Genomic DNA, 25,654 nt, shown 5'->3' on the forward strand with positions numbered 1-25,654 from the left:
AGAAATAAGGCAATAATGCAGGGTTAGCTCAGACTGCATAACAAATTCTCAATTTTAAGTGCATAACAGATAAACAATTTAAAAATTAACTTTTACTTATTTATAGGCTTGTCCACACCACACTACAAGTACCACAATGAGTGAGGAATTAAAAATAAAGACAAATACATAAAAACAAAACAAAAAGAACACATTATCTCAGAGTTTTAACCCCAAAAGGGATAAGCACAAAGCAGAAAAGTTCACTAGTAACTTCTCTAATGCTACTGATTTTTTGTTGAAGATGTTGAGTTACTATGGTAATGGGCAGTACTATAAAAACCAATATAGATCTAGTTACAACACAATTCTCCCAACCAACGGGTGGTGCAGATGAAACTTTAGTAAGGCTTAGATAGCCCAAACCTTTTACAAAATTAACAGATAAAATCCCATATGCAGTACAAAATGGAACCAAATCTATTTTACTTATAGTGCATAGAGGCCTCACATGGAGAAGCAAGTAAATCAACAAGCTCTATATGATTAAAAAAGCATTTTGCAGATCATTTAAAATATGCAGCTGAAAACCTCTGTACTAGCAGACGCTGCAAGCAAACAATGTTTTTAAAGAGAGTTTCCCCTTTATGAAGAAGTAGACAAAGTGGCTCCTTATTTAAAGTCATGTAAAGGGTAATTTATCTGAGCTCACAATCAATATGGTTCACAGCAATTGTTGTGACAGCAAACAGAACATTTGTGACTTGGCAGCTCATCTAAAAGGTGCTGATTTACTTCCATGGATTCCAGTCAAGATTTTAACAAAAGGTTGGCTCAAGGGACTGAATTAAGTATGTTTTGCCATTTAATTACCATAGTTGCATTTAGAGTTAGACTTTGTCAATGTGTTCAAATAAGCATATTTCAAAACTTTGTTTAGTGTGAAAAATTATTATTTACAACTTCTGGATTACAAAGTAAATGAACGATAAAATACTGTCATGTTTACAAACTAAAGTAAGAGAACGAATCTCACTACAAAGAATTATCCACCACCCCTACCCATTTGTGGTCCTCGGCACAACTGTTATTTCATGAATTCACCCTCCTAGGGTGCATTTACTACTTCAATTTGATCTTCCCATTACCAGGGTTTAATAAGGTCAGGTTAAATAGTCCATTAAATTACCTTTTCGAAGACTCTCTGAACACCTTACATTTAAAAAAAAAAAAAAAAATTCAGAAATGTCACGTTTAAAAACTTTTCAAAAATGAAGTGCCCTCCACCTATAAACAGGATATTGCAGTTCTAATCCTGGAAGAATAAGTGACAGTATGAGTTCAAAAGAATCCAGAGTTAAATTAATAGTACAGTCAATCCAAGAGGTCTTCAGATCTCATATAGCTGTCATTTAGTCAGCTATGAGATATATGTAAAGTGCCTTTGTTAAAAGATAATATAAATTAAAAGGGAATACAGTGCAAAAATGTCATGGCTTTTGTTTGGGTGCTCTTTTGATTTGATTTATACAGTACTAATACACCTAAAATTAAAAAATGCTGTAAACTGTACAGTGACTAAATTCTGGCCCAGCAGCTAAAATTAGTAATTTTAGTAAAATTAGTAATTCTGGCCCAGCAGCTAAAAGGTAATTTTATACCTTTTCATCCAGAAGTCAAAGAAAGATTCTTTGCTCACTGTAATATGAAGAGGTCATCTCTCCAGTTTGGAGCAACATATTTTATAGTAAAAGGAAAAGGAGTACTTGTGGCACCTTAGGGACTAAAAAAATGTATTTGATCCTAAGCTTTCATGAGCTACAGGATGAGCTTTCATACTCCTTTTCTTTTTGCGGATACAGACTAACACGGCTGCTACTCTGAAACCTGTCAGATTTTATAGTGGTTCTGATGCTTAGTTCAGAAAAAAATGGCTGTTCATGCCAAAAATGGGTTATGTTAGGTAAGTGGCAACTTCAGTTTCTATAAAATACAAAATAAGTCACTTTCCCAAAGCTTTTATTAGAAAAATAATACTTAATATTCTGTAAACATACAGGTGCCCTACATAAATTTGAACTCTTCTATTTCTTGTTTAGTTACAACAGTTTAATCAGGTCATTTATCTGTTTTTAAAAACTGGATAAAACAAAACGAATTTCACTTTAAACCTAACACCTGGATGTCTCTAGTATAAGTAAGTCCTTTATGTATGGGTGTGTTTTGCTCCTTAAAAGGAAAACTGGTGGCCTTAATACTTCCACATTTGTTCACTATATCTGCTTAGAGTTAAAACAATAATATACTGAAGTACCTTCAATTTTGATTAGCTTTTCTAGTCATTGAGGACATTACTTTTCATCAATATTAATTTATAGTCATTGTTTAAGGATTCTCTCTTTCACTTTCATTTTTTTTAGGGATTGTTTTCAAGACGACAATATCTAAGACAGTATAGACAGAAACAGCGGTAAAGAAAGGGAAAATGTTGGGGGTCATCTTTCTTGATGTTCCTATTGAAAAAGTTGGTGAAGAGGAAACGCCAATTTTTTAAAAAGACTCCGGAGGCAATCCTTTCAACTTCTGTACCAGGCAAATTGGTTGAAACTACAGCAAAGAACAGAATTATCGGAAACAAAGATTAACACGGTATGCTGGCAGAAGAGCCAACATGGCTTTTTTAAAGGGAAATCATGCCTCACCAATCTATTAAAATTCTTTGAGTGTCAACAAACATGTAAACAAGGGTGATCAGTGAACAGTGTACTCGGACTATTACAAAGCCATTGTCAAGGTCCCTCACCAAAGGCTCTTTAAAAAGTAGGCAGTCATGGAATAAGATGGAAGGTCTTCTCATGAATCAGTAACTAGTTAAAAGATAAGCAACAACGGGTACGAATAAATGATCAATTTTCCACAATGGAGAGAGGTACAAAGGGATCCCAGAAAACGGGGTGACTAGGCCAAAAAATGGCAGATGAAATGTAATGGTGATAAGTGCAAAGTAATGCACATTAGAAAATATAGCTCCAATTATACATACAAAATGATGGGGTCTTAATTAGCTGTAACCATTCAAGAAAGATCTTGGAGTAATTTTGGATAGTTCTTGGAAAAATCTGCTCAATGTGCAGCAGCAGCAGACCAAAAAAAATAAAAAATAAAAAATAAAAAACAAAAAAAATGTAACAGTATGTTGGGAACCATTAGGAAAATTATATAAAGTCACTATATAAATCCATGGTGTGCCCACATCTTGAATACTGCATACAGTTTTGTTCACTCAATCTCAAAAAAGATACATTAGAATTGGAAAAGGTACAGAAAAGGGCAACAAAAATGATTAGCAGTACAGATCAGCTTCCATATTAAGATAGATTAAAAATACTGACCAGCTTAGAAAAGACACAACTAAGGATGGATATATATGTCTACAAAATGATGAATGTTGTGGAGAAAGTGAGTAAGGAAGTACTCTTTACCCGTTAACATAATCACTCAATAAAATTAATTGGTGACAGGTTTAAAACAAATATAAGGAAGTACTTCTTCAAACAATACACAGTCAGCCAGTGGAACTCCCCGCCAGTGTATGTTGTGAAGGCCAAAGTATGGGTTCAAAAAAGAATAGATAAATTCATGGAGATTGAAGGGTCATTGATGGCTATAAGCAAAGAAGGTGAGGGACACAATCCCATGCTGCGTGTGTCCCTAAACCTTTGGCTGCCAGAAGCTGGGACTGGATGATCAGGGATGAATCAATAGATAATTGCCCTGTCTGGTTCATTCTCGCTGATGCACCCTGCATTGGCCACTGCTGGAAGACAGAATACTGGGCTATATGGACCAAGGGTCTGACCCAGTATGGACATCTTATGTTCTTATAAATAAAATAAAAATATCAAAATTCAAAGTAGTATATAAAAAACCCAGTCTCGTTCACAACACTTCCCCCTGCCTCCACCTACTCCCTGATACTAAAAAAGTGAATCACAAATTTTAGGTTTTACAATGTGAGCTGAACTTGTATTGCCAAATTTAGGCTTTTTCAAACCACCAGAGAAGACAGGATCTTTCACTCTATACCACCACCTATAAACATTTAAGTCACAGGAAGTACTGCCTAGAGCAGCTCAGCAGATGGTATATTTCATTACACAACTCGAGAGTGTAAGTTTTAGACAGCTAGGTCCAAGATCACAAATTATTATAGGTTTTAACCAATACTTTGAACTACACCTGGAACCACATAGGAAGTCAGGACTGGGTCCAGAAGACTGGTGCTCTGTGGTAACAGGCTGAACCAAATGAGACAAGATGTTGCTTTTTATGCTAACAAGCTTTTCAGTCATTGAAAGAGTACGACCAAGTGACATGTATCACCAGGGTCAGATTGATACTTTGTGGTCCCCACACCGTCCCTGGTGGCTGGGCAACTGCGGGGCCCCAGCTCCAAGCTCCCTCCGTCTACAGGGGCCTGGAACCAGCCGGGAGCTGCGGGGGTGCCCCTGCCAACCAGTGGCAGAGGGAGCTGTGGGGTACCCCCACCGTCCACAGCAGCTCAGAGTTCCTAAATGCTGCGGGGGTACTACTTGTAACTTTTAGGCACCCCGCCGCGCCCCCCTCCCCCAATGCCTAGTGTCCCCTGCACACCCCCTACTGTCCAATACCCCAACACACATAGACCTCCCCCACCCTACACTCTCCAGAGCCCCCTCCACAAATCCACTCTCCCATGCCCCGCCCCATGGCCGCACTCGCCCGTCCTGCTGGGAAGTGTCTGTGTCCGCCGGGCTGAGCGAGGAGTGCTCCAGCAGGGCTGTGTGGAGCTGTCTCCCTCTTAGCTGGCCCTGCCCCGACGGGACCCGGGAGCAACAAAATTTGAATTTTTAGGCACCCCCTCGGCAGGCCTACAGTTCCTAATGGGAAATCGGCCCTGTGTATCGCAGTAATTTGGCTTTGAAAATGCACCCATGGATCATCTACATCAGACAAACAATCCAAGCCCCACAGCCAAATACATATGGATAAAAATTGTTCTAAACTGTATAGTTAAAAAAAGCAAAACACTGTTCCTAGACTCTTTGAATATAGTTGTTCCAAAACTGATGAAATTGTAGCGCTAAAAGTTTCATAGGTATCTCCAAAGAAAGACATTCTCACAGCCCTTTCCCCATTCCTTCTAGTATTAATCCAGTTGTTCAAAGAATTTGGGAAGAAGCCCCAGGGAAACAGACAGTTCTTTCTATAAGAACTATGTTTGATCTTTTGGTTCTTTTTTTTTTTACCAGAGAATTGTAGCAGTTCTTTTTCTAACCTTTAGTCAGCACTATTCTCTTTAATTGTTTTGCATTCCCTTCAAGAAATAATTTTGCATTTCTGCTTAACAAAAGAAAATGCTTTTTCTGTCAGATCTGTTCTTTATACAGCTATGCTGCTTTCTGTTTGTAGTCCCATAATCTTCTATATATAAGGACGTTTGTCCCATTATTTTACTGGGAACAGACATTTTCAGTTCCATGATGGCTTCTTCTGCAATCCTCTGGTAAGATCAGTCATGTGAATTTTCAGTAAGTGTCAATGGTTCACAACTTTTGTTATCTAATTCCGTAATACCCAATTATGTATGTCATATGGGCCTGCTGATTTCTACATTAGTAAAAAACTTGGAAAACTAATACTTCCCAACTGGCCAATTTCTGCCTTTAGAATTAAACAAGGAAAGATTATGCATTACAGCATCTATAATGTATTTGTCCCTTCCCCTCATTTCTTATGTTTGTTCCTTACTTTCTCACTCACATTTTTAGTCTGGGAACAAGTTCCCCTTGCACTGGAACTGAGAAGAGAGCTGAAGGCTGTCTTCTGAGGGCTACTTTGCAAATTGTGGTGTAGGGGGGATTCTGCGAGTGGGACTTCAACTTGGTGGAGTCTGCTGGGGGTGGGGGAGGTGGAGCCAGAGCCACAATGCATAATGTTGCATAGACCCTGGGCAGCACAGCTGCCCATAGACAGCCAGGGACAGAATACCATAGTTTAGACAAACCCACCAGGGTAATAAGTTACATAGGCAGTCACTTCAGCCCCTAGATCAGCCCAGAATTTGGAAGGTTGCTTTTAGCTGTCAGCTGAAGCCTGAGCTCTGGGACCCCATGAGCCTGCGTTAGCTGATCCGGGCCAGCCAGCGGTGTTTTATTGTACTGCTGACATCCCCACAGAAGCACAGCATGGAATCTCACCCACAGCATCTTTTCTGGATTTTCCATTAACTCTTTTTTGCTTCTAGAACTTGGTCTCATTGCACCAAATTACTTATAGTTCCTCATTCCTCTAAAATTTGGAGAGCACTCTCCTATGGAGGTTATGGAATCTTCACTATTGGAGATTTTTAAGAACAGATTAGACTAACACCTTTCAGAAATGGTCTAGATAATACTTAGTCCTGCCATGAGTACAGGGGACTATACCAGATGACCTCTCGAGGTTCATTCCAGTCCTATGATTCTACGATTATTCCTTATGTGTGCCACTTAAAGGTACAATTAAAGCCCTGCTTTATATTGTATTCAATAACTAGCAATGGTATCTTATGCTATTATTCACATATTCTCCACCATGCATCTTTAAATAGGTCCACATCAGCCTCTTTGATCAGTTAGAACTATTTTTTTCTTTTGTTTTTAACACTGACCAGTTTAGCTTTATTAGTTACCCAACAAAAATCTGAGCAGAGTTTTGGATCAGTGTGGTATTCTGTGGTTTTGAATACCTTAAGAGTTGATATAGAAAATTTCCATTCTTGAGTTTCTGCAGTCCAGATGGTTTTTAATAGACACCTACTGTATTTTCTCCCTGTTCATTCTATTATAAGCCAAGTAATTTAGCAACAATTGAATTTACAATAGAAACACAAATCAAAACTAATTACAACAGCACTTAGAACACTATAGTTGTTCATAAAACATGGCATGCAAAATAGTTTGAACCCAAAATAAATTCAAACATCTTGAGTATGAAGGTATCAAAAATATAAAAAGTGTTCTACAATGTGCTTTTAAAAAAGTAATGAAATGTTTAAATAAATTCTCAAGTTAACAGCCTCTAAGCTGGGTTACAGATGGCTAGCATTTTAACCCTCCATCAATACAAGGCATGGTTTTGTGTATTTGTTGGGCTTTTTCTTATTTTAAATAATCTGTTAGAGATTAAGGGGTAAGAAAGAACTGGAAGACTATTGGCTGACAGCAGGAAAATAGCCATTGCTATGCTGGATCAGACTAGTGGTTCATCCAGTCCAGGAGCCTGTCTCTTAAGTTAGCTAGTACCAGATAACTCAGAGGAAGGTTCAAGAAATCCCATAATGACAATTACATAGTAATTTGACTATAAGAAGTTTCGTCCTAAACCCCATCAGTTAACTTTTGTAAACGTAACAAAAGGCCTTTCTTCAGCAATTATTATATCCGCTGTAAAACATACCTGTAATAAAAGTTCTCCTTCTAGTAGATGTATGCCTTCTCCAGGCTTAGTTGTTCTGCAGCTGTCCTGAATGCCATTTATCTCAGGTCTGGTACAGTTGGAAGATTTTAATGCAACTATGGAAACAAAACAAAAAATAAAAATCAGTTTTTCTTTGAAGGTCTTAGTAAGCCATGAAAGTGTTAAACTGTAGTTAAAAAACAAAACAAAAAAAACCATACACACAATGAAAAGTTCTTATGTTTTAATACCTTTGTCTGTTTCTATCCTCTCAAAGGCACAAAGTAATAATATGAAAAACAACGTAGATTTTTCAGGTTTTGTAAAGGCTATTTACAGAGTAGAAACTTACACTGCACATCAATGGGACTTTTTTAATAAATCAAAATCTAGTTGTCACAATGGCAGTTTCCTGTTTTGTTATTTAAGACATTTATTTTTCACCACCTTTGCAATATGCATCTTTGCAATATGTGGCAGTTTTCATTTAACATACATTTAAGCATGTGTTTATATGTAAGCACATGCTTAAGTGTTTTCCTGAACTAGGACCCCAGTCCTGGTGGACATCAGGGCATAAATGAGAGCCAGCTACCTGAGTCTCTATCTGGATAAGACAAAAGAGAGATTGGTAGGCTGGGAATAACAGATGGATGATTACGTGGAAATTATATCTGCTGCTATTATTGAGGTTATACATCTGCAACTTATTCCCTGAGTTCATATCATCAGGTGTCATTCACCCTGTGGAGAGAGTGGAATTCCATGTTTAATTAAGATCTGTGGGCCAGGGTATAAATTTCTAGCTTTCACATATGTGAGGATAACCTTCCAAATGCACTGTTGTCTTCCCAAGTCTACAGAAGAGGGTTCCGAGAAATGATTCAAGCATTGGAAAAATTGCTTTATAGTGAGACTCAAGGAGTTCACTATATTAATTTTATCAAAAGTCTATTAAGGGGTGACTTGGTCATGGCCTGACCTACATGGGGAATAGAAACGAGGAGTCTTCAGCGTAGCATACAGAGGTATAACAAGATCTAGATTCATCGATTCCAAGGCCAAAGGGATCACAGTGATCATCAAATCTGACCACCTTCATTTACTAGCTGGAAGTTACAGCTAGACAAATTCAGACTTGAAATAAGGTGCAAATTTGTAACTGATTGTTCCAGTGGTTGGTTTCTATCTATTAAGGGTAATGGTGGATTCTCCATCACTGGGAATTTTTAAATCAAGGTTGGATGTTTTGCTATAAGACATAGTCTAATTCAAACAGGAAAGGCCTATGGCCTGTATTACGTAGGAGGTCAGAGTAGGTGACCACAATCATCCCTATAATCTCCAAATCATTAAATGACAGACTGTTTCATCTTATTGTAATTTGACGATCCAACTCCAATCTTCCAGCAAAAAAGAAATCAAACCTGATCATTCTTACATGGATTTAAAAGAAAAAAATAGAAAAAATAAATTATGCACTAATGTTTACATATTAAAAAAGGAACAAACAAGAGCACAATTAATGTGCTTCTCTGCAATTTACTTTTAATGAAAACCTTCAACAACTTTACAAATAGCACAAAAATAAATCATCCAAATTTTCTTTTTAACAATTGAGCTTCAGGCTAAGCACTTTTCTACTTTCATATGAAGCTAAACTGTAAACATAAGCTATGCAAGCGGGTAAATACAATTTATAATATCTGCATACAGGATTCTTTTTATATAAGAAAATAGGTCCTATTTATAATCTCAAACTTCACTGGTTGTCACGTAATCCTGGATTTATCATCCAATAATAAATCACCCTACCATTGCCAGGAATTTTCCAATGCCGGTAAACACTAAACCCTAGATGTAGTAGAATGAGGTAGTGACCTTTTCTGGCTTTTCTAAAACACAGCAGCTTCGTGATTTTGTGTGCATTTGTCTTGAGTGTGAAATGCGATCTGCTCACACTCATACCAGCAAATGTAAAAGATATTAACTTGATTCAGTTTGTACTATATCTACAGAAGACAGCAAGTTAAATACAGACACTTTACAGGAGAAGTAATTAAAATGTCCGTGTTTAGCAACCATAACCTCTTATCTTTAATTCTAAGTATATGGAGGAAATTGAGTTTAAGTTAGATAAAACTGTGTTGTAGGTAGATGCTGACTTAAATGGTAAATGGCAAATTAGTTTTAAAATCAGATGTTTGCATAGCTAGAAGTACCCATGAAAAAATGAACTGGCTCTTTATTTTCACAATGGAATTTCCACTTTGAGAAGCCTTGCTTCCTGGTATATTCTTGTACTGCTTGAGATAAAAGAATCTTACAGAATCAGAAGTCAGACACCACAGAGAAAAACACCGCATAAATTGTAGCCTCACCTATCATAACTGTAACCCACTGGTTATGATTCAGAAGAGAGAGGCATGTATGGGGGCTATCACAATTAAAGAGCAGTTGCATTTTTGACCCCTCTCTGATTTCTGAGTACCTGTCCTCAAGCGTTAGGCCCTGTGAGCTGACTTAACTCAGCATGGAATCCCATAAGTCTCAGACTTATAGATTGGGTCCCCAGACTACAGAGCTCTGTGTTCCAATCCTGATAACTCACCAGGCTCAAATGGATTCAATACCTGCAAGTCTTCCCTTTGGGAGGTGTGGCCAATGGTTAATACAGTGACCTGAAAACTTCCATAAAGTTATTATTTAATCTTAACAGTAGGAACACAAAGCATAAGAGAAAAAGTATTTAAAAACAATGAAAGCCCTCACATACCTATCTTCCCAGTGGCTTGCCATCCCTTGAAGGCCCTAGGGCATCCATTTCCTTCAGATCCCTGGCCTCTACAGCAACCCCAACCACCATTCTCCTTCTCCCTCAAGAATGTCTCATGTCCCCACCAGCAGCCCTTTATCTTGCTTCTTGGGCTTTTGATACTCCTATGATTACAAACTGATTCTCCCCCTTAACAAATTGGCCTAGTGAGCTCAACAGGAGGTTAGAAGTCAGATATCAAAGCAAATGAGTATAATATTGTCCTTCAAGTGCATAAATAAATGGGTGGCACTCTGAAGATATTTACCTTGTTCGTGCTGACTCCTTGTAGTCCGACCATAAACCCCTTACCACTGTCAGACAAGCAGAGCCCTATTCCTAAGTGATTACAAAGCACCTCTACATCCATCACAGAAGCTTCGAAAACTGACCAGATTTAAAGGCAGTCCAAACTTATGTGATAGTGAAAAGACCTCCCCCTGTACTGTGTGGAGTCAGATCCCTCGTATCATTTTGGAAGAGAGTCTACCAATGCCGAGATGTGCTGTAACGTGTTGTACTATGGCAAAATTCAATGATGGATGTACCACCTTAAACTCTGCCTGCTCTGTACTTTTAATCAGAAGTAACAGTATGAAGACATACTCCTCCTTGGAAGAATGACCACAAGGCTTTTTGGTTAGTAAAACAGGGTATTGCTTATTTTGCCCACACTTATGTGGAGAAGATCCAGAAAACCAGAGAAGCAGCATGGTTTGATGGACTGGATGAAAATGAATCTTAAATTACAAGCTCAGCTCAGCCCCTGACTCAGCATCTGGGTATGTTTCTGAATTTGTCTCCATTTCCCCATCTGAAAAAACCTACCTACATACCTGACAGGGGATTTGTGAGAAACTTTAGCACCAAATCACTAATCTCAGCCTCTTGGACAGATCTCATCACCTTTGCAGTAGCTCAGACAAGCCATTTTTTGTTTCAGGCAGTCCTAAATTTGAGTCTAAATACTTAATTTGAAGAAAGATATGTTCTTGCAAGGCACCAGAAATAACCTCTAGGAATAACAGAATTGTGAGTGTTGAGTGGCTGAAGAAAACAGAGGCCTTCAGTCTATGGAAGTCAGTCAGGATTAAACAGATCTCTGATCTCAAACTCTTCCAAAGCCAGAAAAGCTTTGTGAATGCAGATTGATCCTGCAACCATTGGCTGAAAAGCTGAATGACAATCATACAAAACCCCTTCTGTGAGTTGAGCTTTTTCTTATTATTGCAGATGAAGATGCAACTAGAGGCAGCCTGACTACTCGCACTGAGGTGGGAAGAAAAGTCTTAAGTTGCTAACTCCTAATTGAGCATTTTTAGAAGTCATTGCCAAGTTTCTGCTTAAGTTTGAGTCTATGCAATTTTACTATTAGGCAAATGATCTATTCAAGCCTAAAAACGTATTAGGCAAGTATTACATCAATCACAAGTAGATCTTTAGCGCATCACTCATGCAGCCCTGGAATTCAATACAAAAGAACTTCCCAGAACTGTTTATCATCAAATTTTGGCACAACTCTCACAATTTGATAAAAAAGGTCAAAGTTATAGTTAGAGCCAGTTTAGTCTGTTTCATAACCCTTTCAATAGTGTCATCAGTTCAACTAACGATCACTTTTAAAAATGCTCTGAAGAAGGGGAGGTTCTTAGTTGCTTGAGTAACTACCACCAAACACCCAAAATAAAGTTAATCAATCAAAACCAGGCTTATTTCAAAAGACCTAAAGGAAGACACTATTTGGAACACTGAGTTAATATTAAACAACTGCTTAAATCATGAACATACTTTAAACAGTTTATGCTAAGTTTGTTTGTTTTTGTTTTTTTAATTTAAACTGATCTTTTCAAGGTGTTCCAGTAAAGGCTATACTAAAAATTGATTTCACATTAAGTACCAGGCTGACTTGAGTTAAATCAGCAAGCAGGAAACACTGATTTAAATCTTGATTTACATTTGTACTTTTTAGTTATTTTCCTAAAGCAAGGTTGATCATCATTGGTTGTTACCTGTTAAAAACACATTGATCTGCAACTACATATGGTACATTTTGCTAACCAGGAAGACAGAACGTATCAATACACATTTACTTAAGCAAAAATATATATTCAGATTCTTAATTTTTTACTTTTTGTAGTATGCTAGAAAATGGTGAATGATGCTTTTCTTAAATTTTCCTTTGTAATTTGTGACAGCTGTACGGAAATTAGAATCCAATTAAAAATCCAAAATTAGCATTTTAAAACTGTTTTTGTTAGTTAATGTGACACAGAAGAGGTATTTGTTATTAATATTAAATGTGCATGAGAGAAAAATAAGGTTATCAAAACATTTTACACTTAACATTAACTGTTTTATTGAATAAAAAAGTACTCTATAGCTAATGAATTGAATGATTGTTTCTGAGCAGTCCTTCAATATTTTAGAACTAGCACATCTCATCCTTTCACACCTAATTCCTATTCACAGATAGAAAAAAGTAAACAATTTCCTGCTTTTTCGACTCACTCAAATTCTTAAATTTGACTGCACTAGTCATTGCATTGAACTAGTTCAATCAACTGAAATGAAGAAAATGTGCTCTCTGCACCTAACTTTAGCACCAAATATGTACTGTAATTTTTTAAATTTCATTTATATTATTTTAACAGATTATAGTGATGGTGATGGATTCTCCCGTAGCTTTGACAGATGAGCATTCAGCTAGTATATTAAGTTCTGGGTTTATTTGTTTTTATGGCTTCTCACATGGAAACCAAGTCCAATCCACGATTTTCAAATGCAGCTGCATTTGGTAGTGGGAGGGTTTGAGGCATCGACCTAATGATGCACTCACTCTCTTCTCAAGCAAAGACTTTGCGTGCCACTCCTCAAAACTGGACACAGTCTTATGATGCATACTTCTCCAACCGGGGCTATCCTGTGCAACTTATCCCCCAAGTTTTAATGTCTATCTTGCACACTTTGATGGTGGCCTTCAAGGAGTCTTTGTATCAGAGAATGGGTCGCCTCTTATTGTGGGTTCCTATGCTCAACTGGCTGTAGAACATCACTTTTGATATATGGGAAGCCTCCATGTGGATTGTGTGTGGACCAAAGTTGAGCTCTGATGAGCATGCTCTTGATGTTAGGGGTCTGGCACCTCTCAAGGACTTTGGTGTTGGGGATCTGTCCTGGCACTTGACACTGCAGATAGATCTTAGGCAGTGAAGGTGGAAGACTTCCAGCTGTTTGATGTGGCTTTGGCACAGCGTCCATGTCTCAACCATAAAGGAGAGAGATGAGTACATCAGTGTGGTAGACTTATCTTAGTCCTGAGGCAGACTTCATGGGCCCTCCAGAGCCTGCCAAATGCCAAACTGCCCTTTACAGTCGCTGAATGATACATATAACATGGTGTTGCTGGAAAGCACGCTACGCAGATAGCTCTGTCAGGAAATTCTACTAAGTGACAATGGGATCATGATGCTTGTGATCTGGTTCTGGCTGGTACACCACCTCCATCTGTTTCAGGATAATTGTGAAACAAACATTTTGAGGCACAGGTAAAGTGATCCACAATAAGATGAATATCCTCAAAAGTGCATGCAATGAGGGCACAGTCATCAACAAACAGCTCTCTTGATAGCTGTTTGATTACAGTAGAACCTTAAAGTTATGAACACCAAAGTTACAAACTGACCAGTCAACAACACACTTCATTTGGAATTGGAAATATGCAATCAGGCAGCAGAGACCAAAAAAAGGCAATTACCGTACAGTACTGTGCTAAAGATAAACAAAAAAAAGAAATTTAAAAAAATACTCACCAGGTAAGGAAACTGTTTCTGTGCTTGTTTCATTTCAATTAAAATGGTTAAAAGCAGCATTTTTCCTCTGCATAGTAAAGTTTCAAAGCTATAATAAGTCAGTGTTTGGTTGTAAACTTTTGAAAGAACCATAACGTTTTGTCCAGAGTTATGAACTTTTCAGAGTTACGAACCACCTCCATTCCAGAGGTGTTCGTAATTTGAGGTTCTACTTTATGAACGAGTTTCCATAGGCTCCCGTGATTCACCATGTCAAAGCCTTGGTCAGATCAACAAACACCAAATGGAGTTCCTTGGCTCTGTTCATGAGCCTTCTCTTGTATTTGTCAAACTGCCAAAATCATGTGCATCCACAGCCAGCACAAAAGCCACACTGACTCTGCATTATAGTAATTTTAGGTCTAAACAGTTTGTCATGTTTTCAGATTTAACTTTAAATAGTTTTTTTTTAAATTTATTTATATTTTTAATATATATCTCCAATTTTATTGAAAATAATTTTCAATCTCCCTTGTTAATAAATGTAAATCTATAGTGTAAAACTATAGTGTATTAGGTAGGAACATGCAACAATGTAGGAAATGCAAAAATTAAGGTTGCATGTGGAAGCTAAACTATGACCCCTTAACTTAGAGATGTATGGAGCATTTTGAATTACTCTCTACTGCTGAATCCATGTAAGACAAAAGGAGTTTATGAAAATACTTTAATATACATATCTCATCATGGAATAGGAATTATAAATTCTAATTTTATAGTATGAGACAATATATTCATGTAATGTTTAAAAAAAAGTTACGTAAATGAGTTCCAATAGTTCATAGATCAGGGACCCAATCTTATGGGGTTCCAGGGGCTTCTGTATACGTTATTTAGGTTAATCTCCCAATGGGACTCAGTGCTCAGTCTAGAAGATACCATCACAGATGCTTAGTTTTGCAGTTCTCAAACTGTGGATTTGTGTTAACAGCAAAAATATTTAAAAATAAATAAATATACAGAGGTGAGAAATCACAGACCTCAACCCTATTGTCCTGCTGCAAATTTGTGTACACAGAGTCAATCCCTTACCGCTCTCTAAAAAGTGCAAAATTTCAAAAAATACAATGAATAGAAGATTATTGGGGGTGGAATAGATCTGTACAAGGAGAAGTCTGGAGATAACTGTGAGACGGGAGGGACAGACAGTTGAAACAATAGTGAAACTGCTGAGCAGCATATTAAAAAGTCTTGAGGTCTTTCTGAGTGCAGCCTTCTTTGATTTGAGATCTACCATACCATTCTCTCACTAAAAGGGAAAACCTATAATGGCAGCAGGCCGTAAAAGAGACCCAGTTTGGGAATAAGAATCATTCAAGAAATATATGCTTGCTGAGGACGTTTTAAAGGAAGTCACACCAGTGAACTGGTGAAAGTTACCAAAGCACTTGGATTCAGAGACTGTTGAAGTGATAATCTCACTTTTAACAGCAGTAATTTCTTCTGCCGGTATAGACAGAATATTTTCTTCCTTTGGAATAATTCGTTCTAAATTGAGAAAAAGCAGGAAAGCTTGTTTTTCTTTTCCAGATTATGAACAAACAGGAAAATGAAGGTGAACATGACCGAGTTAGCTGCAGAACCCAATATTTTAAGTTTCTCATGTTGACCTGGCTAACAGTCCATTTAATTTTTGTTGTTTTTTTTAAAAAAAAACTATTTTAAACAATTTTAACAAAAACCAATCTGATTTTAAAAAAACTTGAATGTTTAAATTCAAAAATTCATGCGCTTGTTTTGTTAAAATATTATATATTTTCTGTTGAAGAAAAAAATCCAGAATCCATAATAATGTTGTTTCAGTTAAATAAAATAATTTAAAAGTCTGTCTGGTGATGTTCTCCTCCCAGTACAACATGGCAAGAAAATCCCCCAAATATTAATGATTAACCTGCTGAACTGGAGATAGTTCACCTCCCAATGACTTCATAAATATCTGCTTCATTTACCTTTGGTAAATGAAATAACCAATCATTCATTTTCTGATATAGCTGTAAAACTAATCTGAAAAGTTTTCAAAATAAATCACTTTAAAATGTATAGTGTGTACATTCTAAAAATGAAACCTATATCTATCTCTGAGTTATAACCTTAATACATATTATTGACAACAACCAACAAGAATGCACTTTTATGTAGAAAACCATGATTAAATCAAGTCTTCCTGACTAGTGATTTAAATCAAATCCACCCTGATTATTTGACTTAACCTTAAAGTGGAGTACAACACACTATTTTTTGTTTGTTTAAAACTTCCACTCATTGCATATTGCAATGAAAACTTCTCAGTAGCAGCAGCCATGTTTTAATATCGTCATGATGGCTTCCAATTAAAGGTAAAGGAATCAGTAATGAAAGCAATCAGCGAGCCACCTAAGGCATAACTTTTTGATTCTGGACATGTGCCTGCCTGGTCTGTGAATGGACTGTATAAGGTATAGTTTTAAAAATAAGGATTGGTGGGAGGAGGATAGAGGTCTCCCTCTTGAAATTTTGTCATTGGCCAATAGGTGGTCAGTCAAAACTACATGGGCTGTGATCTGATGGGAGGGAAATAGAATCAGAGACCTTCGGGTATCAGTAAGAAAAGACAGGTTGGAGCCCAACAGTGTTAGTGGGCTTGGAAACAAACACTGTGTCCTAAGAGTCTTGTGGCATGGCACAGAGGCTCCTGAACTTGCTTCCAGCTAGTCTAGTATCAATGAAAGACAATGACAGTCTGAGTCAGTTACTGGGTGTCAGAGCTGGGCATCATTATTTATTTCTGGAATCACCCATAATGTGCTAGACACTTTCAAAAAGTTATCTGGCTTTTTACTGGTCCAAATGGTGAAAGCTCCAGAAATTCACTTTGGGGGAATGAAGGGTGTATCACTGGGCATGCACTTACAGAATTCAAGAAAAAGTATACGGTTCCAACTAATCCCTCTCTCAATCAGCAGCATAGCTTCTCAGCTACTGCAACTGGGGTTTAAACTGAAATGTCTGCAATATATGTGCAGTCCTGCATTTTCATTCACCCAAAACATTTTTTTAAAAAACCTCCTCTAAAACTGAGTAAAGCACATACTCCTCAGTGAACACTATGCCCATGCCTTATTATTTTTATTATAATAGAAGTATAGCCAGTTATGAGCACATACTCTACTCAGAAAAACAAAACAATTTTCTCTTTGCAAATGGGAAACATGTATTTTGTCACTCTTCCATAGTAAAAATTGCTAGAGAATTTGTTCAAACTTTGCAAAAAAAATTCAAACTCAGAACAAAGAAGGAAAATTTTAGCTCTAAAAGTGAAAGAATCAGATATTTAATAGTGTGTGAACACAGAGGGTTTCAATGGAAACGATTTTGCAATGTTGATTATAGGGGTTGTCACTAAAAACAAACACTAAAATAAAGCACTATTTGGTTGCTAAAATAAAAAGTGCTTTGCATATTTGCAGTTTAGTCAGGATAAAGCACTGCCAATATTAAGGTTTTATTAGTAATTGTTGAACGTTTTAGAGAATACAGATGGAAACAGACTTACAAAACAAATAAAATAGTAAATATTTTCTCAGTATTGTCTTGAAAATTACTCAACATACAGCTACAGAAAACCCCCAACGTCCCGAGTGCTTGAACTTTAAAAACATGTCTTCGTACATATTTTAAATTAACATGGAAAAGGAGTAGGCACTCTTTAAATTACTTCAGAGTCAGCAAAAAATACTCCTTGACTTAACTCATTATATGCACACTATATACACACACACACACACAGAGAAAACAAAATAGAACAGACTCATGACCCAGGCATAAAAATATATTTTAAAACTGCTTACATTTTCATGAAAGCTGACTGCTAATAGTTTTTTTGTGGTGCTTTAGAGTCATATACTACTAATGGTTTAATTTTAAGATAACCTTGGGTCAAAAGAAAATGTAAAATTAATATTTTTTCTTTAGCTGAAATCAAATAGACTTAATTAATTTAGCACAAAAACTATTTCTGTCATAAGGAAGTCTGTTGCTTGCCCTTTCAAAATTTACGTGTTTGTGAGCTCAAACCACTGCTACTTGGTTTCCAAGTCTATGGGAGGAACATGTAGGTTTATAAATCAGAAGACAAGAGACAAGAACTTGGCAGAAGGAACCACCTTCCCCACCCCCACCCCACTCCCCATTGAATTTCACTGGCTAAGACCAAAAAGCAGCCCACAATTTCCCAGAAATTACATTTCAAGATCACAAGAATCCCAGTAATAACATGCATTTTTACTAAACAGAACTCAGAGAACTCTTGTGTTTCATTCTATGTACAGTATCCTCATTTATTAAGTATTCTACTTGATATGGCTTAGTAACACAAATGAGGAAACATTAATACAGGGGTTCTCAAATTGGGGGTCAGGACCCCTCGGGGGTCATGAGGTTACTACCTGTGGGGTCACGAACTGTTAGCCTCCACCTCAAACCCTGCTTTGCCGCCAGCATTTTAATATATTTAACAGCATTATAAAAGTTTTTTTCATTTATTAGGGGGGTTGCACTCAGAGGCTCAGGTGAAAGGGGTCACCAATACAAAAGTTTGAGAACCACTGCATTAATAGAAGTAGAAAAGCCTTTTTAAAAGGTTTTGATTAACTACTCTATACTCTTAGAGAGCTAATAAGCAACCTTATCTTACAATGGTCACTGGTGCTTTTATTTCCCAGTCTTCCCTTCTATACTCTGTTTTTCAAATTCTCATTCTTTATTTCATCTTAGTATTGAAAGCTTACTCAAAGATGTATTTCCATATCAATAAGACGCTGTAATATATTCCACCTTAAAAACAGGCACAATGTTGGAAAATTTTGACAACTGCCTCTGACCAAGATTATAAACACTTCTTTTCTCATATTAAAAGACATTTATTTACATAGGTAAACCAAAAGCATTCAAATATACACCATATCTTCATTAAAAAGCTGAGATTTCAGTCAAAAAACACTTAGCATTAGACTAGTAGAGAAGCGACAGGTGGGAGATACGCGTTAATGTTTTCCTGTAATGACCAGAATACATACATCTGCTAGTACATAACTACATGAGGGTATGTTTTGAAAGAGAGGGAAAACCAGAAGCATAAGCTCCTCCTTTCAAACAACCTAAGCCAGTGGTTCTCAACTAGGGCTACATGTGCCACTGGGGGTACGCAGAGGTCTTCTGGGGCCACATCAATTCATCTAGCTGATATTTGCCTAGTTTTAAAACAGCCTATATAAAAAGCACTAGTGAAGTCAGTAAAAACTAAAATTTCATACAGTAAAATGTTTATACTGCTCTATATATGCTGGAATGTAAGTACAATATTTATATTCCAATTGATTTAATAATTATATGGCAAAAAAAGAAAAGCAATTTTTCAGTAAGTGTGCTGTGACACTTTTGTATTTTTGTTGTTTGATTTTGTAAGCAAGTAGTTTTAAAGTGAAGTAAAACTTAGGGGGTATGCAAGACAGATCAGATTTCTGAAAGGGGTATAGCATCTGGATCTGTTGAGAGCCACTGACATAAGCTATCTGCAGACTTCTCATATTAAGATGCTTCAGCTGCCTCAGTACCCTTTCCTGCAGTGGAAAATTTCTTAGTTAACACAACTCAAAGACAAAAATAATCTTCACTCACAAATGCAGCACAACTAATTCTTGGATGAAACATTGCAAATGTTACAACACACAAGGTTGGACAGAAAGTGAACCTTATTCAAATAAAAGTATGGGCTAAATTATTCAGGCAGATTATAAAGTAAATTTCTGAATCAGAACTTCGCCAAGACAGCAGGGTTATAACACCTTTATTTTCATGAAAAGGGCCACAGATATAATAGCTACAGACGGTCAAAGAATAGGTTTTAGACTACATGTAAAATACTGCAGCTGACCATGAATGATAGAGCAGTGGTTCAATATTGACTCTGAAAAGAATGCTACTCAGAGGCCTTCTACATGCTTCCCAAGATACACAAACAAGGCAACCCAGGCAGACCCATCGTATTTGGCCATGGTACTCTTACTGATATTCAGACTCCTATAAATTATTCACCACACAAAGGGCCAGCTTCCTACAGGACACAACCGACTTCTTCCACAAACTCCACAACATAACAAGCTCCCTCAGAATATCATCCTTGCCCCTATGGATGTCACCTCCCTGTACACCAACATCTTTCACAATAACAGCTTAGCTGCCTGCCTCAAATATTTACAAGACAATGGACAACCCTCAGATATCCACCCCAGACTCATCCCTTTCAGCCTCACCCATAACAATTTTACATTCAAAACACACTTTGTCCAAACCATGGGAACAACCATGGGTACTAGGATGGCTCCCCAGTATGCCAACCTCTTCATGGGCTACACTGAAGAAGAATTTCTGGACAAATGCACCATGAAACCAATGAAATACCTGAGACATATCAAGGATATTTTCATTCTCTGGACAAACGACTTGAACTCACTCAGAATTCCACCACAACTTTAACCACCACCACCACCACCACTCACCCATTAAAGTGTGTCTGGAACATTCCCACACCAGCATCAACTTCCTGGATACTACTATCAGCTCCAAGAACCGAACCCTACTGACAACCGTACGCAAGCAACTCCTGGATCACCACACCTATCTTCATGATACAGTAACCACCCCAAACAAACCCAGAAATCTTATCTCCAGCTGGGCCATCAGACACCGCATAATATGCTCCGAGGAGAAAGTCTGTGATATACACTTTAACACACTCAAAACTGCCTTTGCTAAACAAGGACACTCCACCAGAAAAGTAGATCGCAGCATGGAACAGGACAACCAAATACCCTGAGAGAACCTGCTTCAAAACAGAAATAAAAGCCCCTCTGACTGCACACCCCTAGTTGTCACCTGCCACACCACAATGGAATCCATATGGGGTATCAAACAACTACAACCCATACTTGATGAGGACCCCATCCCAGGAAAAAAAAAATCTTTTGAGCCCTCCCCCCCACCCCGTTCTGGCCTTCAAAAACCAACAAACCAACCCCCCAGCCTCTTCAAGTTCATCGTCAGAAGCAAGTTCCCCACAGACCAGACACCAACTCAAAGCGGCACCAGACCCTGCCAGAACAAAAGATGCAAAACCTGCAGACATGTCTCCACCACTAGAGTGATCAACACACTTTTCAAGATCCATGGATCCAAAATCCTATCACATGTGGTATACCTCATCCAGCTCACTAAACGCCCTAATAAAAACTATGTGGGTGAAGCCAGACAATCACTACACTCTTGAATGAACTCACACAGGAAAATGATAAAAGGCAAAAACACCACAAACGGTGGTGAACACTTTTCACAAAGCAATCATTCTATAGCTGACAGATTTTATAGCTGATCCTCAAAGGAAACCTGCACAACACTTCCAAAAGACAAGCCTGGGAGCTTAAATTCATAACTTTGCTAGACAATAAAAATCATGGACTGAATAAGCACTGGATTTATTACAGAAATCTATAACCCACTAACCCAGATACAGTAACAGCTTTGTTATCCGGTACGTTGGGGCAATTAGTGTCAGTTAGTCAAAAATTCCAGTTAACTAAGAACTATTACCAATGGAGGGAGGGAACTGGGGGTATGGGGTCTGGGCTCTGGGACGGAGTTTGGATGTGTGGAGGCTCAGGGCGGTTAGGTGAGGCGTGGTAGGGGTTTTGGGGCGCCAAAAACTGGTGGCACTCACCTTGGGCAACTCTCTGAAAGTGGCAACACGCTGCTCCTAGACAGAGGTGTAGCCAGGCTGCTCCGCGTGCTGCCTCCACCTGCAGGCACTGCCCCTGAAGCTCCCATTGGCTGTGGTCCCCAGCCAATGGGAGCTGTGGAGCCAGCACTCGGGGTGGGGTGGGGGCAGCACAGGGAGCTACCCAAGGTGAGCACTGCCCGGATCTGGCACCCCAAAATGCCAGTTTCTAGAGCTTCCCGGGTGGACGGAAGAACCCAATGCACAGCTACAGACTAGGGACCGAATGGCTAGGCAGCAGTTCTGCGGAAAAGGACCTAGGGCTGACAGTGGACGAAAAGCTGGATATGAGTCAGCAGTGTGCCCTTTTTGCCAAGAAGGCAAATGGCATTATATGGCATTATATACATAATGGGATGTATAAGTAGGGGCATAGCGAGCAGATCGAGGGATGTTATCGTCCCCCTCTATTCGACATTGGTGAGGCCTCATCTGGAGTACTGTGTCCAGTTTTGGGCCCCACACTACAAGAAGGATGTGGATAAATTGGAAAGAGTCCAGCGAAGGACAACAAAAATGATTAGGGGTCTGGAACACACGACTTATGAGGAGAGGCTGAGGGAACTCGGATTGTTTAGTCTGCAGAAGAGAAGAATGAGGGGGGATTTGATAGCTGCTTTCAGCTACCTGAGAGGTGGTTCCAGAGAGGATGGTTCTAGACTATTCTCAGTGGTAGAAGAGGACAGGACAAGGAGTAATGGTCTCAAGTTGCAGAGGGGGAGGTTTAGCTTGTATATTAGGAAAAACTTTTTCACTAGGAGGGTGGTGAAACACTGGAATGCGTTACCTAGGGAGGTGGTAGAATCTCCTTCCTTAGAAGTTTTTAAGGTCAGGCTTGACAAAGCCCTGGCTGGGATGATTTAATTGGGGATTGGTCCTGCTTTGAGCAGGGGGTTGGACTAGATGACCTCCTGAGGCCCCTTCCAACCCTGATATTCTATGATTTTAGGATTCTATGAAAAGTGCTGGATAACACAGCTTTTACTGTACTGCTCCCCCACCCTTTCTTCCCTGTGACTGGAAGAGTGTTAATAGAGCGCTCTCCTGTTGACTTAATTATTCCACCTCCATGAGAGGCGGTAGCTATGTCGGCAGGAGAAGCTTTCCGGCCAACATGCCGTCTACACCAGCACTTAGGTCGGTGTAACTTACGTCACTCCTGGGGTGTGGATTATTCACACCCCAAGCGACGTAAATTATACTGAAGTAAGTGGTAGTGTATACAAACCTTGAGTTAGTTTCCCAGACCTGAAGAAGAGCTCTGTGTAAGCTCAAAAGCCTGTCTCTCTCACCAACAGAAGTTGGTCCAATAAAAGATATTACCTCACCTACCTTGTTTCTCTAATAGCACTGGCACAGACATGGCTACAACTACACTGCAGGCATACATATATATGCCTGAGTCACTTGCCGGTCTCCCACTCAAAAACTAGACTTCTCCTGACATTGTTAGTTTCAGATTGACAATATTAGAACAGAAGATAGCATGGCTGCAGGCCAAATATATAGGTACTTGAAAAAAGGAAACAGATAATAGAAATATTGTTGCTCAACCCACAAATTTCCACATTAGCATAAGTAATGTTTTATACAATGGAATAGAAAAATCAGACATTGCCTAGATACTTATATTTAAGTAATCAATTTTAAGCAATTAAAAAATGTTGCCAGCGCAAGTGTCATTATAGCAGTCACAGTGGTAAATGAAATACTTGTATTAGAATACAATAGAATCCAGTTATGAAACAGTCAAGAATATTTATCAGAATAGAGAGGAAGCATGGTCCAGTAGTTAGGGGAGTAGCTTAGGACTTAAGAGTTCCTACTTCAGCACCAACTGCCTGGGTAACCCTGGGCAAATGACTTAAGCTGCTCTGTGACTCAGCTTACCATTTGTAAAATGAAGATAAAAAACAGTTCTCTATCTCACAGGGAGTTGAGAGAGCAATACATTAAAAATTGTGAGGTGCTCAGATATGGGGGCCATCTAAGTTCCTAAGATAGGTATTTGAAAATAGTTTAAATTATACCAAAAGTTTATGTAGAGAGAACAATACAACTTTTTAAGCACTCTTGGTTAATTTGGTGAGCTGCACTGAACAATGTATTATGAATGGTTACCTTGTGCCACATGCTCTCAAAGAAACTGCGGAATCACCTGATCAACATCCTCTACAGCAAACAGGGAAAGATTAAGCATGAGCTCTCAAAAATGGATACTCTCATAAAAAAACAACCTTCCACACAAACTTCCTCGTGGCTGGACTTTACTAAAACTAGACAAGCCATTTACAACACACACTTTGCTTCTCTACAAAAGAGAATTGTTTTGAAAACACTAACTTTAAAGCCAGTAGTATACATTTCTTTAGGGTTACACAGAAGCAGAGCCATCTAACGCTGCACCCAACTCAGTCTGCAACAGAGGTTCCAACTACACGTGTGGACATTCCCAACAGTTATTCTGTGCACAAGAAGGAAGAAACAAGAGAAATCTGGTCCAAATTGATGTGTAATCCTTTTCCACCCAGTACGTTTTTAGTAGTTCAACATCATAAAAGTTGAGACAGAATTATAGAAATGCATTTCACTTAAATGTATGAACATAAATGATCCCTCTGGGGCTTTTGATTTTTTTGAAAATGAAAGGCATTCATAAAAGCTATGAACATAAATAGTTAATGTGGTTCTCATCCCTAAAAAGCAAACATAAAACAGGGAATACTGTTATAATATGGGAGTCTGCTGTGGCTCCAAGCCACAGCACAATAAAGGATTGCATAATTCAACAACAAAATATATAGCGTTTGGCACATTAGTGTGGATTTTAAATACTCTGCCTTTAAGATACTTTTATCTAGCATTCCAAGTTTAATGTAAAGTATTTACAATTTGTTATGGTTCCACGGCTAGCTGTGCCTTTGTCCTCTCCTATCAGGCTCTCTGTGGGCACCCTTTCCAATAGACTTCTCTGCGAGTGGAATCCCCATAGTTCACTCCACTTTTCAATTTTAGGTTACCAAACTCCTGTTTACCAACTGTGTTTCCTTAGCAGGCCAAACTGGATTTGGTGCCTACCAAAGACTGGCCTTTCACGTTTGCAATCAGCAGGTAAACACTCCAAAAAGCTTCTGTAAAACAAAGTATATACTTACCCATAAGAACACAGCAATCATAGAGAAAAGGATTAAAACAACAACAAAAGGTCTACACATCTATCATCTTAGTGAAAAGCTTTGCATTTCTCTCATGTTTGTTCTCTTTTTTTAAAACAATATTTATGGACTGTAGACTAAGTAAGCTTCTTTTAAAATATAGAACATATATAATTTAGCAAGTCACTTCACTGAAAGTGGATCTTAACATTTACCATTTTCATAGAATCATAGAAGAATCGAGTTGCAAGAGAACTCAGAAGGTCATCTAGTCCAAGCCCCTGCTCAAAACAGGACCAACACCAACTAAATCATCCCAGCCAGGGCTTGGTCAAGCCAGGCCTTAAAAACCTCTAAGGATGGAGATTCCAACGTCTCTCTAGGTAATGCATTCCAGTGCTTCACCACCCTCCTAGTGAAATAGTTTTTCCTAATATCCAACCTAGACCTCCCCCACTGCAACTTGAGACCATTGCTCCTTGTTTGGTCATCTGCCACAAGTGAGAACAACCTAGCTCCATCCTCTTTGAAACCCCCCTTCAGGTAGTTGAAGGCTGCTATCAAATCCCAC

At 38.4% G+C, this 25,654-nt stretch overlaps 1 protein-coding gene across 1 annotated transcript in view; it reads right to left on the reverse strand.

The window, feature by feature from the left end:
* AHR (aryl hydrocarbon receptor) overlaps nucleotides 1-25,654 on the reverse strand; it is an 84,763-nt gene that overhangs the window by 25,753 nt on the left and 33,356 nt on the right. Inside the window, exon 3 of the mRNA XM_084620487.1 lies at nucleotides 7,459-7,574. Coding sequence (XP_084476613.1) covers nucleotides 7,459-7,574 — 116 coding nt within the window. The remainder of the gene's footprint in view (nucleotides 1-7,458; nucleotides 7,575-25,654) is intronic.

This window comes from Lepidochelys olivacea (genome assembly GCF_965140295.1).
Source record: "Lepidochelys olivacea isolate rLepOli2 genome assembly, chromosome: 2".
NCBI lineage: Eukaryota > Metazoa > Chordata > Testudines > Cheloniidae > Lepidochelys > Lepidochelys olivacea.